Source organism: Ambystoma mexicanum, chromosome 4p (assembly GCF_040938575.1).
Source record: "Ambystoma mexicanum isolate Mex_15411 chromosome 4p, UKY_AmexF1_1, whole genome shotgun sequence".
NCBI lineage: Eukaryota > Metazoa > Chordata > Amphibia > Caudata > Ambystomatidae > Ambystoma > Ambystoma mexicanum.
In genome coordinates this window covers 158977758-158997131 of record NC_090927.1, presented here as the reverse complement: position 1 = coordinate 158997131, position 19374 = coordinate 158977758, and the positions used below count along the sequence as shown (strand labels likewise).

Here is a 19374-nt window from a genome sequence, read left to right as displayed (position 1 = left end):
GCCCCGGTCAACAGGACACTGGTAACCATATCCTGACGTATTACCGCCAGACCCCTCACAAGGTACATTCCTCCTGTGTTGCATTAACCTGTAGAGTAACCTATTGGAAGATTTACTAAAGAAGATAATATTGAAATGACTGAATGACTGCGGTGTGCATGGCCTAGGGCAAATAAGTCAGGAAAAGACATTCATCTCTGACACTGGCCGCGATGGCACAACAACACCGCCCGGATGTACTCAGCCAACCTGCCAGGCCCAGCCCAACCCACGAGGATGACCAGTGACGTCTTCCAGCCAAAGCCAACCGCATCACAGCAGCACCTATAGTTAGTCATCTCCACCCAATCCCATCGAACTTGTGCCCCCTATAGTGTGTAGGTTCTTATGACGTTTTTTGTAAATATATACGCCTGTCTTTGCTATTGTCAGACAGAGCGCTCTCGGAGTTTGCAGAGTTCTTTGCATGCCATATTCTCATTGATAAACTCCCATTTAACCTCACCCGCACTCTGTCTTGGCCTTATTCCCGATTTGGGAGAGTCCTTCATTGTCTCTCATTGTGGGGAGGATCGTGCTGGCTGGGGACGCTTGCCTTCAATACCAACCATAAAAGTGTTGCGGAACTTGGTAAAGCTGAAAGAAAAGAGTTTCTTGATGGGAAATTAAGGAAATATCACTGCCAGTATCGTAGTTTTTGCAACTATCTTTCTAAAACAAATTATCTGGCAACTGCCAGCTTTGAAATTTCACTGTGCATAGCAAAACATGGGAAGCCCCTCTCTGATGGCGATTTTATCAAAACGGCCATGTTGGCTGTGAGTAATTCCCTTTTTCATGATTTCCCAAACAAGGACAAAATTAAGCAACGAATCTCTGAAATGCCACTTAGCAGAAATACTGTTAAAGATAGAGTCCTGCGTATGGCAAGTGATGTTAGTCAGCAGCTCACCACTGACTTACAAAAGGCAGCCTGTTACTCCATGTGGTTGGATGAAAGCACAGATATAAATAATCATGCAAGGCTAGCAGTAATTCTGAAACTAGTGTCTTTGCCTGGAAGAACACAAGGGATAGATATCTACAATGCTGTGATGGAGGCTTTTTTGTCACAAGACATAAGGCCAGAAAAAGTGGTTTCAGTTACTAGTGATGGGGCACCTTCCATGGTGGGGGTAACATCTGGTTTCATACAGTTTTTTGTTAAAGAAGCAAAGCATCCAGTCATTCAATTTCATTGTATTATACATCAAGAAGCTCTTTGTGCGAAGGAAAGCAGCAAAAAATTAGACGATATTCTCAAGGATGTCACAAAAATGGTGAATTACATCATGGCTTGTGCTCTTAATTGTCGAAAGTTTTAAGCACTTCTTGATGAGGTACAGGCACAGTATAATGCTTTACTTATGCAGAATAATGTACGGCGGCGAAGCAGAGGAAGGGTCTTGGAGAGATTTGTAGCCTGCTTGGATGAAATTAGGCTGTTTATGAATGAAAAGGGGCAGGAATATCCACAGCTCACTGATATGACCTGGCTCACCAACCTCATGTTTTTTACTGATTTTACAATACACTTCAACGTACTGAACAAAAAACTGCAAGGTTTAGGGAAAATAGCAGAAAGGATGTTTTCTGATATCAGAACATTTGAGAGTAAACTGCAGGTTTTTGAAAGAGACCTTGAAAGTGGGCAGCTGAAATATTTTCCAAATCTAAAAATGCATTTGGAAAATTCTACAACATTTACAGACAATCCAAACCATCATGAAATCTACAAGGAATTTTCTAGCATTATAGTAGTTGCAAAGGAGAATTTTAGTAAAAGATTTTGACAGTTCCGTAAGATGGAGACAACCCTGTGTTTTCTTACGTCTCCAGATAAAGCCAAATGTGAAGAACTTGATCTTTCCTGCTTACACTGGTTAGATTTAGAAAATCTTGAAATGGAGCTTCTGGAATTCCAAGAAAGCTCTATCTGGAAAAATAAATTCTATGACCTGCGTGCAACACTTGAGAAGATGGAGTGTGAAGGGATAACAGAGGACAGCACAGTTGCTAGTTCGGAAAATGAAATCCTTAAAGTGTGGAATTCTCCGCCAAATAATTTTAAGTCAATGAAAACACTTGGGATTGCTTTTCTTTCTTTGTTTGGGTCATCCTATGCTTGTGAGCAGCTGTTTTCAGCATTGAATTATATCAAATGTGATGCCAGAAATAAACTAACAGATGAACTCAGTGCTGTATATGTTGCTCTTAAACTAACAGAGCATGAGCCAAGGTTTGACAAGTTATCAGCATGCATACAACAGCAAAAATCACATTAATTGTGCCCACAAAAGGCATCTTTAAAAAAAAGACATGCACGTGTACAGTTGTTTGATTTTTTTGTTTTTTTCAATAAAAAACAAATGTTTAATGGAAAGCTCTGTTATTGTGTTTTTTCTTTTTAAACAAAAGCTGTTAATTAGTTTGAAAAACTATGAATTGTTTTTTCTAAACTAAAACCTCGTTATTCAGGTTTAATTGCAGTGTTGGCACTTTGAAAAAAATAAGTCGTTTTGGTTTGCAGTTTGGGCACTTGGGCTCAAAAAGGTTTGCCATCACTGGTATAGAGCCTAAGCTGTACGAATTGATACTTTTTTTAACCTCTACGGGTGGTGAAAATTCTCCAACCAATCCCATAGGTCTACCTGTCTCCCCAAAGCTTTCTGCATTGCCTCTGAGAAATATCCACCTCGACGTGACCAACATATATCAGTCAAGAATATTTCCATATGGCTTATCAATGAACTGGTAGTGCTTTCTTTACTACTTTCCTGATAAACTGCAGCAAGTAGTGCATTTTCTGATCCACAGGTCATTTTTAGATAGAGCCCAGCCCCCTTCTTCAGAACTAATGTCTTTAGGGAAATTAGCCTTAGCTCAAGCCTTATGAGAGCCATAGGTATACAGGCCGGAAGACCTAAGATCCTCCGGCAAAATTTCCCCTCGATAACCTACTGCCAATTCAAATCAGAATGTACAAGCGCTTCAAGGCCATATATCATCATGGGGGAAAACACTTCTGGAATAAGGAACTCTATCCTTCTGGAACTTTTGTGTTAGAGTTACACATTTTCCATTTTAAGCATTTATACACTACTAAAGACCAAAGTAATTTTCCCTTTTCACCTTTCAGTTGATTTTTAGAATATGTGGGCCAGAATAGCACTTTGTACACTGGACATTTTGCTTTGGACATTTTGACTGTTGATCGACCCTTAGTTTTGGATTCAGGTAGGGAAACACCTCTTAGGGCAGGGACAGAGAGACATTTCCCAACCCCATTTTATTTATTAAAAGTATTAGACCAAAACCATGAATCCCTGGTGTTTGCACCTCATTCCTGGCTCCTCAAACTGCCAAGACACTTTTCTTTCCCTCTAGATGGGAAGCTATCAGGAAAAGGTGTTTTTTCCATTGCCCAATACCATATCAGTTCCGCTAAGAGACAAAGTGGACGGGATCGACCCCCCGACCCCACTTGTTTATGTAAATCATTGTGGTAGTATTGTCAGTAAAAACCTTTACCAACTTCCCCTGGAATGAAGGTGATTTTAGCACATAGAAAATTGCTCTTAGCTCCAATACGTTTACATTACATTACATTACATTTGTTATGCGCACTATTGACCCTCAGGCATAAAGGCGCAGACTACAGAGACGGACAAAACAACACCAAAGAAACAACCATAAAACGAGAGGTCCAGGAAGCCTTAAAGGAGATTTTCTGAGATCCCCAGTATGAAGACGGCGCCATCTGAAGAATCCAAATGTTTTAAGGATGTCAAGCGAACAAGAGGGTCTTCAATTCCTTCTTAAAAAAGAGGAGGGAGGAGTGGCTCCTCAAACTTATAGGAAGATTGTTCCACAGAGAAGGGGCCTTCACATTGAATGCTCCCTTTTCCGCCTTTGCTGTCTTACATCTTGGCTGTGTGATCAGATTTAAGAAAGCTGATCTCAGAGGTCTTTGGTTACACTTTTCTTTTATGTGCTGTTGTAAATACGCTGGCATTATTTGGAGCTGGCATTTAAAGACTATAACTAGCACTCTAAAGTTAATCCTGGCTTCAATAGGAAGTCAGTGCAAAGAGCGTCTGGCCTTAGTTACGTGACTATGCCTGGGGAGACTGAGTACTACTCTGACCGCCCAATTCTGGGCAACTTGTAGTCTATGCAATTCTCATTGACTGATGCCCAGCAGGAGACTGCAACAATAGTCCAACTTAGCACCGATTATTGCCCTAGCTATTGTCTCAGCGCTTTCTTGCGAGATCATGGGCCGCAAGTGAGCCAACAATTTGATGTAATAAACTACCCCCGCCACCACAGATGAAACATGAGCTTTAATGCTTAGTGTCAGATCCAGTATTACTCCTAGTATTTTAGTTTTTGATAAAGGAGCAATAACGTCATCTCCCAGTTTGAATGCGCTATAGGCTTGATTTAAATTATTGATCGCCTCAGCAGCTCTGTCTTACTGCGATTCAGTGCTAGGAAGTTATCAAGCATCCACTTTTCGATCAGAACGAATACTCTGTTAACCTCCGACTCATCATTTTTATGATGTCCCGTTAAGTTCACACTGGGTGTCGTCTGCATAGTTGGAAAACACAACCCCCTCCTCCTCTAACATAAAGAAGAAAGGGGCCATGAACAAATCACATTGTACGGACATGGGGACAAGCTTGCCCCTTGTGGTACCCCATAAAGAACTGAAAGTGGGGTAGCTTCGGCAGTAGCTGAGCAGACTCTACTTGTTCTATGCTCTAAAAATGAAGCGATCCACATAGCTGCTGAGTCAGAGAGATTAGCCACCTCCTGTAGCCTTGGAATAAGGATTGAGTGTTCAATTAAATCTAATGCCGCTGATTGATCTAATGAGATAATCAGGGACAGACCACTTCTATCCATTTCCCCCATTAATTTAGTTTTCAACTCCAGAAGAGAGGTTTCCGTCCCATATTTCTTCCTAAAACCCAACTGATTTGGATGGAGGATGGGATAAAGATCCAAATGTTCTGCAAGTTGACCATAAACCACTCTATCCAAGATCTTGAGTAGGAAAGGCGTGTTGGAAATGGGTCGGAAATTAAGTGGATTGTCCATTGCCAATCACGTTTGTTTTAGGATGGGGGTGACCATAGTTGCTTTTAACTCATCTGGTACACTACCTTCCTTCAGAGAAGCATTTATAAAAGTACAAACTGCTTTGATGAGCCGCAGTGGACATGTTTTTATTATCATAGAGGAACAAGCGTCTCCTCTACACTGTGATGGTTTCATATGCTCAATACTTTTTATCAGTTTGCATTCTTAAATTGGATGAAAGTTGAACTGAGGAATTAACGGGTCACGGATGAACCCTTCAATTGCTTCCTTACTAGTATCAGTGGTTGACACCCTTTTTTCAAGCATTGCTTTCCTTTATATGATCTTTTGGCTCTTGACCAAAGGCTGTGTGTTGTCAAATGACAAAAGTGGGCTCCCCAACCATACTCTGATGAATCCATCATCCCCACGATTTGGGATTGAGGATGTAGGAATGGAAATCCTACCAATATTTTTCCCAATATGTTCCGCCAGTCCAGAGATTTCCGAATTTAATCCAGTACCATTCAAAGTGTCTCCACTTGGAGAAATTGGTTCAGATCTTATAGATCCAAAATTGGTCTTATTCCACCATTCTTTTTTGGGATTATGAAATATCCAAAACAGAATCCCTGACCTTTTTCTTTTTTTGGACCAATTCTATAGTTCCCAAAGAGACATTTTTTAATCTCTTTGAGCATATCCGGTGATGACTTTTGGAGCTTTGACGGTGAGGATGATGGAGTAGCAGGACGGGCAAAGGAATAGCCTAAACGGGTGACATTCAAGACCCAATCCTCTTGAGTGATGTTCTCCCACTGATGTAGGAATGTTCGCAATCCTTGCTGGTACCGGGGATGTATGCTCCTTGATGTAGATCGGAGCAGATGGTTCATAAATCCCCGGACGGAAGTCAAACAGACTTTTGAACTTGTGCTGTGGATGATGAGGGAGTTACCCCCGACACCTTCAGCCTGTATCTCCTTTTTTTCATTCAGGAATATTAAGGCTCAGTTGCAGAGGAATTTGCCTTACTATTAACCGTTGTTCATGATTTGAAGGCTCTAGAATTCTAATTGTATGGTTGTCTTACTGAGCTGGAACTCAAAGACTTTGCTGCCGTCACGCTGCTTTGCATTTCTGTAGTATATCATCAGTTGACAGATCCAACAAAGTTTTACCAACAAAAGGAAAATCTAGCACTTTGTCTTGCATGTCTTGGTTTAATGACATAGCTGACAATAATGCCTGTTGGCACATACAGAATGCCCCATTCATGGCGCTTGATACGGTATCAGTGAAATCCTTTACAACTTGTACATTTTGTAGAGCAGCTTCTCTCCCTTCTGAAATCCAGAAAGCTAACTTATCACCCTCTTCCTGTGGGGGAAACTCTGAGAATGTCTATAGGTTTTCCGAATTTAGGATATTAAAGATTGATTGTACCATGGCTGCATTAATATGTCTCAACTGCAAGGATGGATTGACATACAATTTTTTTCCCTTCCCAAGCTTTTGCTTTTTTTGTCTACAATCACACTTGAAGAAATAATGTATGTTGTTGATGTTAAGGAGAATTCTCCAGAATGGCTAATTTCCCTTACCTACTGAGTCCCTCAGCAGCTTTGCTGGATTTCTAGGATTAATTTTTTTCACCTGGTAAGAGTGTGAGCCTTTTTTCCCACTCTTACATGTGTTTTACTGTGTGTGTTTAACATTTTTGTGTTCATAGACTGTGGAGCCTCACCTACTCCATAGGCATCATCTTTTTACTCTGTGTTATACAGCACCCTCAGTGCAGTGACACAGGGTTGTCTTTTTCGGACTTCCCACTTCAAACTCAATTTTCTGGGACTGACTACTGTCTCCCAGAACATTTAAACTTACCATTGACTTTATTAGTCTTTTTAAATTCACAGACCCAGTACAAACTATCTTACATAGAGTTCTAGAAAGGGTTAATAGTTATCCCTTTTTGTCTGTCTCTCATGGAACGTTATTTCGTTCCCCTTTCTTTAAGATTTGGCTGGTGGCAGTGGTATCTACCCTATTTTTCCTACCGCGGTTTATTTAAATAGCCCTGGTAATGTTTTAGGCTAAGTTAGTAGCCTCAAACTTAAATCTGCTGGACCCCATTTACTTTTATTTGGTTCTGGCTGGGTTTATTCGCCATTTCTTTTTGTAAAGGTCTTTCTCGTCTTTTACTCTGCGTGCCAAACCAGGTTTGGTTCCTTTGTTTGCGGTCCTTTGGCAGGCTTCTGCACAGAAGCCCTCCTTAGGCGCCTGAATGTATGAGGGGGACAGGATGTGAGGGAGGGGTTTGTGACTCCCTGCACAGGGTCTCCTTGGAGACCCATGTCGCACTCTGTAGGATTGTCTCTGTTGACTGTCCCGCCAGGACAGCCACCCTGCTGTGTGATTGACAGCCAGGCTGTGTGAATGGGGGAAAACTGCATAAAAAGCAGGTCTCTGGGACTAGGAAGGCAGAGTCGCCACTGGATCGAGAGAACCGAAGAGAAGCTGACAGAAGAGGACCTCTACCACGACTCAGCCTCCCGGTGAAGCCCTGCTGCGGGTCCGAATCTCCAAACTTCGACGACAGGGAAGATCTGCAAGGAATCTTCTCCCCTTGAGCTGGTGGGACCAACCAGTTTGCCAAACTGCAAGCCAGGCCTCCCTCCTCTGGTCGAATGTGCTGTGCACAGCTACAGTGAACCGGATAGCCAGGAGGATCGGACCCTGCTTGGGTTTTAAGGAGCGCACCTTTTATTTGTTGCTTTGCTCTGCTGCTGATTTCTTCCCTGGTCAGTCCAGGACCTTCCAGTCTTCCTACTTTGTGTCAGTCCGACAGTCACTCCAGGAACCGTGAGCCTACAGGACCTGCCAGGAACTTCTGACTCAGCTACAGCATTCTTCTTCATTTAAGGTACTGTTCAAACGCGGTTGTTCGTTCCGTCCAACCGCTGTGAAAGTGTTTGAAATCTTTCGCCAATCCGAGGGCTTGTCCTTCTCTACTCTTTTAAGTAACTTTTCTTCCGACCAACTTCGTTTCGAACCTTTGGCAAAGACTTAACTGCGAGCTACTCTGAACTGTGTTATCCTCTGCAAAGACTCTGAACCATTAACTTTGGCCCAGGCCTCTTGATTTGATTTCCTCACCGTAGTAGCCTTTTCTAGATTGCCCTGCTTACTTACTTGTTGGTGCTGCTTAATTTTGTATAACCTTGTCTTTCCCTCCCTTTTAAATTGCTGGAGTGCCATTTTGCTCACACTTCATTTGGAGCTTAACTTTTCCAGAATTCATTGGGTGTTTTTCTGCTGCTTTAATTTAGTGAATTGTTTTACAAATGATGTGTAAATAAATGTATATTCTTTTACTCAGAAACCTTGAGTCAGTGTTTGCTTGAACCATAGTAATCTGCTGTCCTTTGTGTAACTTCTGATACTGCTCACTTTACTCTTGAGATAAGTCTGGCTGCTCAGCCATCACTACCACTTTACTGTGTAGTACAGGCTTGTACCAAAGGTGAACTTGTACTATCACTTGTAGTCTTAAATGTGTGTTGTGTTCCCAAAGGGTACTGCATATGATTCTGCCTAACAGTTGATTTAAAGAAAAGATTTTTGGTCTTTTATATTTAGTGCGGTTAATGGATTTTGTGTTGTACAATAATAGTTACTACAACTTCGAGACATTGAATGTTAAGTTCATATCTCACAGTGTCTGTTTTTACTTTTTTTTAAAATAATCTTGACCTATGACATTGCTCGGCTAACCCTCCTGACCATTGTTCATCAGCTTGCCACGCCATTACAGGGTATGCCGTTGTTCTAATGAAGTGAATTACTTTGAGGTATTTTACTTTGTTGTAATTACTTCTTGAAGAAGTAATTGTGTTGATGTATTTGAGGGTTACAGGTTATAAGGTGTGTGAGGGTAGGAGCGTTAGTGTAGGGGGAAGAGTGGGCATGGGGGAACCCCCATAAAAGAAAAGAATTTGAAGTAATTGCAACATAGTAAATTATCATAAAGTAATTTCATTTGCTATAATAATGTTTAAACCATTACAGAAAGAGGGAAGACGATATGCAAATGAAACTTGGTCCAAACCTAAAAGGGGGAGTCCAGCCCAAATTGCTTGGTCACATTCCTTCACCACAAGCCCACAAACAACCCCGACATGTTTCATCCTCACTGGGCGTCATCAGGGAGGAGCAGCCAGGGTCTCTATGCCCAGCAGGCTTAGGACCCACATACTGAGTAAGATTGATTCAAAAGCACACACCCATCAGTGTTGTGGGTATAATTCTTACCTTGAAGACATTAAAAAACATGGTTTTCAAAAATACTGTGGTGTTTTATTAATATTATTGAATTAGGTGGTACACTGCGTGATAAAAAATGTATGTGAGCTGTAGCCAGTCTTTTTTCCTTGTAAACAGTGTTTTGGAAAAATGGATCAATAACCCAGTTTAACACTGGGGGATATTTGGATGTTTGCCCCATCTTGTGGGATACATATGAACAAATGTGTGTGAAGCAAATTCACTGCTTGGGTCTAAATAACTGGTGATAATTCCACAGCGAATTCACCTGCAGTTTCAATATACCAGCAACGACTATACCAAAAACCCAGGCGAACACATGGTACGGTTGGGAAATACCATACAAATGTTGGTAGCAATGGGTCTAACATTTTTGTGAGAAATCTCTGTCCGTTAGTAGACAAAGGAACCAATTACTAATGTTATGTTATGTCAAACTGAAATTGGGTAGAGCATTGAAATCATAATTGTCGACGGGAGGAAAAGAAATGGGAAGAAGACAGAGGAGAGACAAAGTTGTATCAGGTAACCAAACATGAATGGCTAAGCGACACACAAGGCAATATAAAGGAAATGGGTGATACTTTCACACTGTTGTCTGATCCCTTTGAAGTGCATTGCACAATAGAAGGTCAGATATACAGGGCAATATGCGCATACTTTATTGATAGAGCAAAACTTTATTGATAGAGCAACACTTTCTCGATATTGGGATATAGCTGGATTTCATCATTGAAATGTGCTTTACATTTGTAGCAAAAATGAAACCTATATTTGCTGCAGATGCTTAAAGAAACTAATGGTTCAAGAAGGCATATCTGCTTACCTACTAAAATCACTTCTGCTGCCAGTTGAGTGGCAGACTTTTTCTTTTGCTTTTGTGAAAGTGGACCAATGTTCTCCATAAACCAAAGATCAGGTGGAGACCACGGCAAACCCAACTGTTGCTCATTAATTATGCGATCGGCTTCCAGGACTTTTTTGACCAATTCCTTCATTTCCTCCTCATTCATTAGCCATATGCCATTATATTTCTGTGAATCAACTGATGCAAAATGCCTAGAATGGAAAATCATAAGCTGATAATTGTGGCAGCCACATATACAACAGATAATCTTACTTTAACCCACAATAGAGTCTACTTAACTACAACTCTAATGATCTCACACGCAACTTTATTTTTATTGGTCTAATGATAAAAGAACATTTATCAAAATGTTACTTTGAGTGTATACTGAGCAAAGACCTAAAGTTGAGAAGCAGCAAAGGGCGGCAGAACAATGGGTTAATGCTAGTGCAGGTAACGCTGCTCAAGTTACAAGAGGGGTGTGTTGCATACAATTAGGTAACCAAAGTAGTAATTAAGGATGATGTGGGCCAACATGTGCGATCTGGTGGTCTACGGTGTGGAAGAAGGTGTTCCTTGAACAAAAGGGTCTTGAGCTCCTTTCTGAATTGATGAGGATGGCAACAAGTCAAACACTGAGGGGTACATGATGGTCCACAGCCTGGGGATACAGATTGAGAATGCCTCTTTCTGTTTTCTTTTCTGAATTTCGGGAGCTCTGGCCTAGCCAGGACCCGGCGTCTTGTGGATCATTGGCCACTAGAGATGGTGTCAGCTAGGTAGGAGGAAGCATCAAAAGGGGACCGTTTTGTAAATGATGCAGCTGATCTCTAAGGTGATGCATGCTTGCAGGGTTCAAATATGAGTTGTATGTGTTTAGGCATGATGTGGTCAAATATGCAGGGGCCTTTGATGATGCGGGCTGCGGGATAGAGGACACTTATCATTGGTGCCAGAGTGGTGGTAGGTTGGCCTACGAGTAGGGCATTTCTACCATCAAGGTGGGAAGCACAAGAAACTGTACTGTGAATCAGGAGTTATTGACCTCTAGGTTTATAGCAGAAAGCCAGGTCTGAGTGTGGGGGTGTGCTGTGTTGTTGTAGAGGAGAATGAGTCTAAAGTATGTACCAGGCACCCATGTTTCTATGGGAGGTTGCAGAAAGTCCAGAGCTCTTTATGTCCGGTTAGGTCAGCTGAGGTCTTGGACCTGCACCAGGTTTTCTCTTGTTTTTGGATGACTCTTTTACTGATATTATCTTCTGAAAACATTACCAGCCTGTTTATTGCATGTTCACGATACAAAAATAGTAGCACTTCAACAACACAATAATTCAACCCTCATTACACATTTGATTTGATTTTGCTCACAGCAGAGTAGCTTTAATGAGAGATGAAAATACAAGGTTCACAATTGTTTTTGGTAGAATGTGGCAGTTTTATTCATGGTGGGAGGCATGAAGTACACTCACTGGTCAAATGTGAATTATAGACATTTAATTACAATGCTGCGGGCCGCGTATTCCTAGATAGATAAATGCCACGGTCTTCAACACGCATAATGGCGTCAAGACTGAGTATTTGTTGCCTTACTGGACTAGAATTAGAACATCAAAGGATTAACTGAAACATATACACATACTTGATTGTGCACAAACAAAAGTGCTTGATTGAAATAATGGTCATATTGCTTTCCGCTTTGGAAATGTTTTACATCAATCACAATTTAAGACCATCCGTACCTGCCAATGAAAAATCTAGCGCACAGGTAGCAAAGTGTAATGCTTAAAAGGGGTATAGAAGGGACTGAATAAGCAAAAAAACAGCCTACATGGAAATTCTGTTTCTCTTCGCGCTTGCCCTCCCTCGTTCCCAACTAGTTGGAAATAGCTTCACCACAGGCAAGCATAGAAAACATCTCTAAAAGGATAGCCGCCAGTTTAAAAGCTTTAGGATGGGACACATACCAGCCAACCCCTAGAGAAGGTCGCCAATCATGATAAGTCATGTTCTTTTCACCCTGTTCTGGTCCGGTTAGAACATGGCATATCAAATTAAGATTTGGATACTGAGGAAAGAAACCATTTAGCAAAGCCACATAGCTTGCGTTGTCTCTGTTGTCAAAACTACAATGAGTAACAAAGAAATTATCTGTAGTTCCAAATGTTTTTTTCTCTCTAGGTTAAATTTGAAGACCAACTAGACATCCAGATAATGGACGGTTTCCTCAGCCAAGGAATCATGAGGTCCGATCTAATAGATATGGAGAATGGTCTCCTTTTGCAGTTGTTAATGGCTCAAGGGATCAAGATGTCACTGTACGAAGGATCACCTTGTGCCTTTGGAAACCCATATATAACTATTACAAGGAAAGAGCTTGAAGTTGGCTTACTCTCCTGGTGGCCATTATAGCCATTGGAAAGGCTTTTAAGGACAACAAGTCCATATCACATTAAGCCATTTATTTATTGTAGGGTGCTTATACATCAAGTAAAGTATGTTTCAAAGCACTCACAGGGCAACGGGGAGGGAATATGGGAATGAAAGGCAAATATAACAATGAAAGAGAGAGGCAATCCCACTAGGCCTTGTGAGCATTCAGAACGTGGAAGTGCACAGAGAGAGAGAGAAGGGATGAGGGGCAGCGGGGTAAACGCTATGAGTGCCACGGAGGGAAGTGCTAGGGAGTAAGTTCCAAGCGGCTGTTAAGTGACTGGAAGAGATCACTTGGTAAGAGTGGTCAACTCCCAATAAATAAGTGAAGTCCTGTGATAGCACAGGCCAGCAGGGGCTAAGGCGTTGGCTGAAGGCGACTGGGGACGGGAGGCCAGGACCTATCTGGACACACGAGGGCCCTGGTCACCAATCTCAGTGACTGTGGGGATTAGCAAAGGAGTGAGGTAGGGAAGGAGGAAGTGAAGAGGAAAATCTTGAAGAGCTTCCGGAATTTGAGGAGATCTGGCTCAAGACGAAGAGGAAGGGGGAGGCTGTTCCATAGGAGGGAGCCAGCCGAGGAAAGAGATCAGCCACCAGCTTGCTGATTAGAGAAGCGCTTGACACACAGAGAGTTGGTGCTGGATGAACGTAAAGATCTGGGGGGGGGAGAGAATATGGTGAGAGCCAGTTGTAGATAGTGTGGTCCCTGGCCCCAGGCAGCCTTATGGATGATGCAGGGGGATTTGAATTTGATCCTTGCAGCAACCGGTAGCCAGTGGAAAGATTTTAGGGCTGGAGAGATGCGGTCCCTGGGCTTGAGGCCAAATGAGTCTTGCAGCCATATTATGGATTAGCTGGAGGGGTCATCGAGAGGAAGAGGGTAGATTAAGGAAGAGGCTGTTGCAGCAGTCTAGCCTAGAGAGTACCAGAGCTCTAGAGATATTGAGCTTCTGTGGGAAAGTGAGGAAAGGAAGGATTCCTTTAAGGAGGTGGAATTGAAAGTGGGCTTTCTTGGCAATGTCCTGGATGTGAGAGAGGAATGAGAGGGAGGAGTCTCTTGGTTTCAGAGTGAGGGTAAGAAAGAGGGAGCAGGAGTCCCAATGGGAAGGATCACAGTCTTGCTGGCATTGAGGCAGAGATCATTGGAAGCACACCAGGACTGGATGGCAGATAGGCAGTCAGGAATGATGGAGAAAGTAAGGAGAGGATCAGGGGGAAGTTTGAAGAAGAGTTGTGTCTCATCTGCATAACAATGGAAGTAAGGGGAGAAGGTGGAAATTAGAGGTGCCAGCCGAGCAAGATAGATGTTAAATAACCAGGGAGAAAGGTTGGAACCCTGGGGAACGTCGCAGGTAGAGATAGAGGTGGGAGAGGAGAAAGGATAACCTGGAAGAGACAGTCATTGAGGAAGGAGATCAGCCCAGTCCAGTGCCCGATCCGAGATACCTTGACACTCGATTGTTTGGTCTGTGCTTGTTCCGGGACCAGCTTCTCTAGGGCCTTTTCTCTAGCACGAGGAAGCAAACGAGGAAGCAAACGAGTGAAGGAAGCAAGCGTGGAAGAGAAAACTCCTTGCCAAATCCGGAATTGAATTGAGATCCCCGACCCCCGATCCCGATCTCCCGAGACCCTCCAAGGCAGCTGCTGCCAGGATTCTGAGCCCGGGAGCGAGGTGAGGTGAGGGCGCAGTGGGGGCACACAGCGATCACCTTAGTGCGCGCTGGTGTATGCGCAGCGCTGTGTGTCAAGTGTGCTCAGCGCCAGTGTTTAAAAACACTGGTGTGGTCCGTAGAGCAGACCCTCAGTGCTCACTTCCCCGGCTGCCCCCGGTGCTACGGTGCTTCTGGTCCATAGGCAGGAGGGGCAGGGGAGGGCAAAAGGGGGACTGTGGTCATAGGATTGCGAGCAGGGACTGTGGGTTTTTGCCATTGACCCGCACGCATGAGAGATTAATAGAGGATCAATAGAGGATAAATAGAGGAGGGGACACAGTACCATCATATTAGAGCATAGTCACTCTACCTGTTACTGCTGTTACTGCTGCCCTAAGAGGAGGAAGTGGAAACAGATCTGTGTAGCTTAGCAGCGGCAGCACAGCAGACTGTAGTAGCACAGCAGCAGCATTGCAGACTGTAGTAGATTGAGGCAGATTGATCATTACCCGGCTCAGATTATACTCAGATTATATTCAGATTATATTCAACGGATTACCGGATCACCCGCTGTTTATGGTTGATGCGGTGACCGACAGTGAGGAGGATGGAGGCATGACTGGTCTTATTTCTGAGCAGCCATGCAACACCGAGTACGAAAATAACAGGGATCCCATTCCAAGACGCGAGGCAAGCGTTGTGCGTCTTCAAGGTGGGGCTGCACGTGACCCTGAAGGGGAAAGAACTAAAACAGTAGCTACCTCCCCCCCCCGAGAGAAAACCAGCATAGAACTTAAACGCCCACGCCAGCTGTCAGATGAAAGGTTCCACCTGCCTCCCTCTAAACATCCTCCTCCTCCGCTTGACGTAGTTGTGGATGTGACGTCTCGTACAGAATCATGCATTACCATTTTGAAAAATGAAAATCCTGTCATTAATATGAACATGGACATGGCATCTTATGGTGAAAAATGCAATTGGGAGACTTTAGAGATTCTAAAGCCACAAGAGGGGAACCCAGCTGGCGAGAGTAGGTTAAAAATAGGCAGTCGGCAGCCCCCAACATCCTGCATATAGAAATATTGGAAGTACCAGAAGGGATAAACCGAGAAAAGTGTTTGGCTCCCTTGATGCCGATAAACCATGCGAACCAAGACGAAACAACAAATGAAGAGTCGCAATTATTGTTATCACCCATAGTCATGAATGAAAATGGAAATATCAGAGGTAGTGGAGTGAAATTGCTACTGGCCAAATTACCTGCCAATGTGCTGTATCTCCCTGCTAAAGTTAAACAGACCTGCAACCAAAATAATAACTTCTCTAGCTTGCATGGGAGTTTTACGGCTACAACCTCGGCATCAGCGATGGAAACAACGGGAGAAACCACAAAGAAGTAATCATTGCAGGAGAAACAATCATAATATACTACAACCGACAAGACCCAACATCTGGAAACCAATGGGCCTAATTCCACAAGGGTATAAGACAGGGAAGGCGTTTTCCTACCAAGCGCATGGATGTGACAGACTGGAGGTGCCAAGAACAACTGCGGATCTTGATGAGGTTTTTGACAAAGAAGTCCCAGATCATCTTCTGTCAGAAACCTCACTGACAGTTGAACTGGAGGATGAGGCAGTACAACGAGTTTCAGGAGATGTGAGATTGACACACAAGACGGCTGCCAAAAAGGGAATTCTGCGACCATGACAAACTCTCCAAAACAAGGATATGATCTAGGGAACGAAAATTTTGGATATCCTGATACTCACCCTCAATTATGTCAAGACTCAACAAAAACCGCTCCGGCCATGGAGAAAGGGCAACAACTGAACAATCCATCAGATGCTACAAAAGCAACTCAGATGGATAAAACTATTCTAGATAACCAAGAGCATAACTCCCCAGGAGGAAAGGTTAAAGATGCAGATTTCGTGGTAGTTTCAACATTGACAACAGTCTTGGCACCTTTCATGAGACTCCACAAACAGATGGGAGAACAGTTAAAAGACCAGACTACGGTTTTGGCTATGCTACGCTCAAACATGGTCTACATTGAAGGATTTCTCTCAGGTATACAACATGATCTAGACACTAGTACGTCTACAGTAGCCTCTCTATTGCATACGATTCTCGATCCTATAATCAAGTAAAAACAAGCTCATAGAATTCATAGATCCTTTGAGGGGAGTGGATTAAAGCAACCAACTACAGCTGCCCCCATGCTACAGATTACAAACTGATATACAAGAACAAATCGTGATCATTGAGAATGTAGAGGAACCAAATCCAACAAAAGAACCACTGAGCTCATGCAAACCTCATCCACCAATGGAAGAGGAAGGATGATTAAGGTGCTCAGTGGAAAATAAGGACCACCTAAATAAATCTGCGAGATATTCCAAAAAGCGAACCAAAGTATAACAAGACCTTAACCAACCCTCAGCAATAGGATAACATGACAAGGAGTAAACAAAGTGGGCTCGGAAGCAAGCCAGCACAAATGAAAAAGACAAATAAATTACCTTCACTTAGGAATGCAAAGTCAAATAGTAGTAAGAGCTTTATTCAAAACATCACCCTGCCAAAAATGGAGTGCAACAAGACACTTGAGTCAGAAATCGTACTAAAGAAGAAGATGAAGAGTATCTTTCATGAGGTGAAAGCAACGCCTTTGGTAGTTGGGATTAATGAGCCTGAAGATGAAAATGAAGAAATCACAACAGCAGATTTGATAAACCTATCAACATATTCAATCTCAGGATCAGATGAGGAAGAGGGAAGTAGTATTGGGAATGAAAGTTCAACTTACGACCCGGAGTCATCAGAAAGTGAACAAGAGATCGACAAGGCCAAGACCCGGGAACAATTCAATATGTAGAAAGATCCAAGGACCGCAAACGGAAAAAGGAAAGATAACGTAGTGGCTATCATTGAAGCAGGAGGGGTGCCGAGGATCAATTCCCAGGAGTGCGCCCCTAAAATCATTAACTTGGAGGACGGGCAGGACCAACTCACAGAATCACAGTCTGAAAATACAGACTGTAATACAGGAATTTGCAAAGGCCCCAGGTACAAACCTACGAGGAGCAAGAGGAGTTAACAGTTCAAGAAAGAAGATCAACAACATTAAAACAAGGAGGCAAAGAAGGAGGCAACTAAGTATGACAATAAAGGCACTGGCCAAATGCAAGCAAACAACTATTGAGACAGCGGGCACCTGGCAGAAAAAGAGCATAAGAACTGACTCATCAATAAATGAAGGCTATGTAATATTTCCCCTTAGAATTGTTAAACGCAAAGAAATTGGAAAGACAAATGAAGCACATTGGGAAACTCCAACAATAAACAACAGAAATCTTACTCCAATGGGTGACATTAGAGAGCATCATGAACTGGGTCTACAATTAATTTTGGAAAGAATAATTGCTTCAGAGGACGGTCTGATTCTCAACAGGACAAACGTCATTAGATTGTTTCATGACCTCCCAGCCCTAAGATTATTAACAACAAAAGATCTGGTCATTGTAGAATTCCTTGAAGAGGACCGAACCAATAGGGTGATAATTCACCTAGCCAGCCACATTGTTAAACAACTATTATTGGATACAGCCCGACAACTGAGACCTATGGGCTTTGATATAACAAATTGGGCAAAGTGCTTTTAAAGACACAAGAAGTAGCTAACAACAAGCTAGAACCAGTTGACCAGAATAGAGGAAGAAGCGATAAAAAGAGGGCTCAATCAGGAACCAGATCCAGTGGGGGAACCCGAGGAAGAGGACAAGAAGATACTCCAGCAACCTTGATTAGTGTGTTATCTGGGAAAACTGAAACTGGATCTGAAGAACACTGGAAATGGCTTGTTGGATTACTAGCTACAGAATTGAATCATGCATAGACTCTGCCACTCTGTAACAAGCAGCCCTTAATGCTCGCGAGCTGGAACACACGGGGGGGGGGGGGTTCTCCCATCTCCTGTATTGTGACGATTTATCGATCAAGAGACACAATATCATATATTTTCAAGAGACTTGGTTGAGGAGCACGCCAAATATAGAGGGATAAAATGTCTACCTGAATCCAGCTCACAAAGGTGTAAAAGGAAGACCTACATCAGGCTTGCTAATTGCAATCAAGAACTGTTGGGGTTTTGAATTGCTTGAATCTTCCAACCCAAACAACTACATGCAAACAGTAGTTGGCAAGATCCCGGTTGGGGCACATAAAGAATCAAAAATTGTTGCAATTTCCAATTTATACTGTAACGCGATAATTAAATCATTAAACAACTTACCAGACCGGGTGATTTATCCCCGTGAGAAATGGGGGGCCCGTATGTTATCCTGTGTGGGGACCTAAATGCCCGGTTTGAGTTTAATGAAGATCAAGATATTGACAGTTTTCTTCAGACCTAAGGTACTGTCTAACCAGGGGTAGTTACCTCTTGTTGCCTGTAGCTTGCTTGTTCTCACTGGAGACTTGCATAAGCTGCCTTTTGCAGAGTTGCTTCATCTTTGCTTTTTAACAAGCCTTGCAGCTTGTGGCCCAACCGTGATTCTTTTTTAAAAAACTCTCTTTTATAACATTGTGCATGACTTTTGTGCTATCTACCAGAAGGGCCTCAGCTCCCCTAGACTTTGTTCAATTGACATTGGCTGTCCTGGCTCCCTGCAGACTCTTCTGACCCATTGACTTTGACCCTCATTACGATTTTGGCGGCAGCCATGTCGCTATTGGCGGCATGGCTGCTGCCAAAATCGGGTCCGGGTTCCCAGAATGGGGAATTACTGGGCCATTCCGAGTTCGGAGGGCCCAGTGATTCCTCCCTCCAGGAACCCGGGCCTGGACCTTCCCCATAAGGCTGAATTGGAATGGGGGAGGGAGCTAACAACGGGCCGATTACGACCGGCCCGTTGTTAGCTCCCTCTTCCCCTCGCGGGACCCGCTCTGCACGTCTGGTGAAACCAGACGTGCAGAGCGGGT

The 19374-nt window shown here is 43.1% G+C and overlaps 1 protein-coding gene across 1 annotated transcript in view; it reads right to left on the bottom strand.

The window, feature by feature from the left end:
* DRC1 (dynein regulatory complex subunit 1) overlaps nt 1-19374 on the bottom strand; it is a 742360-nt gene that overhangs the window by 359951 nt on the left and 363035 nt on the right. The window contains exon 10 of the mRNA XM_069605601.1: nt 10283-10515. Coding sequence (XP_069461702.1) covers nt 10283-10515 — 233 coding nt within the window. The remainder of the gene's footprint in view (nt 1-10282; nt 10516-19374) is intronic.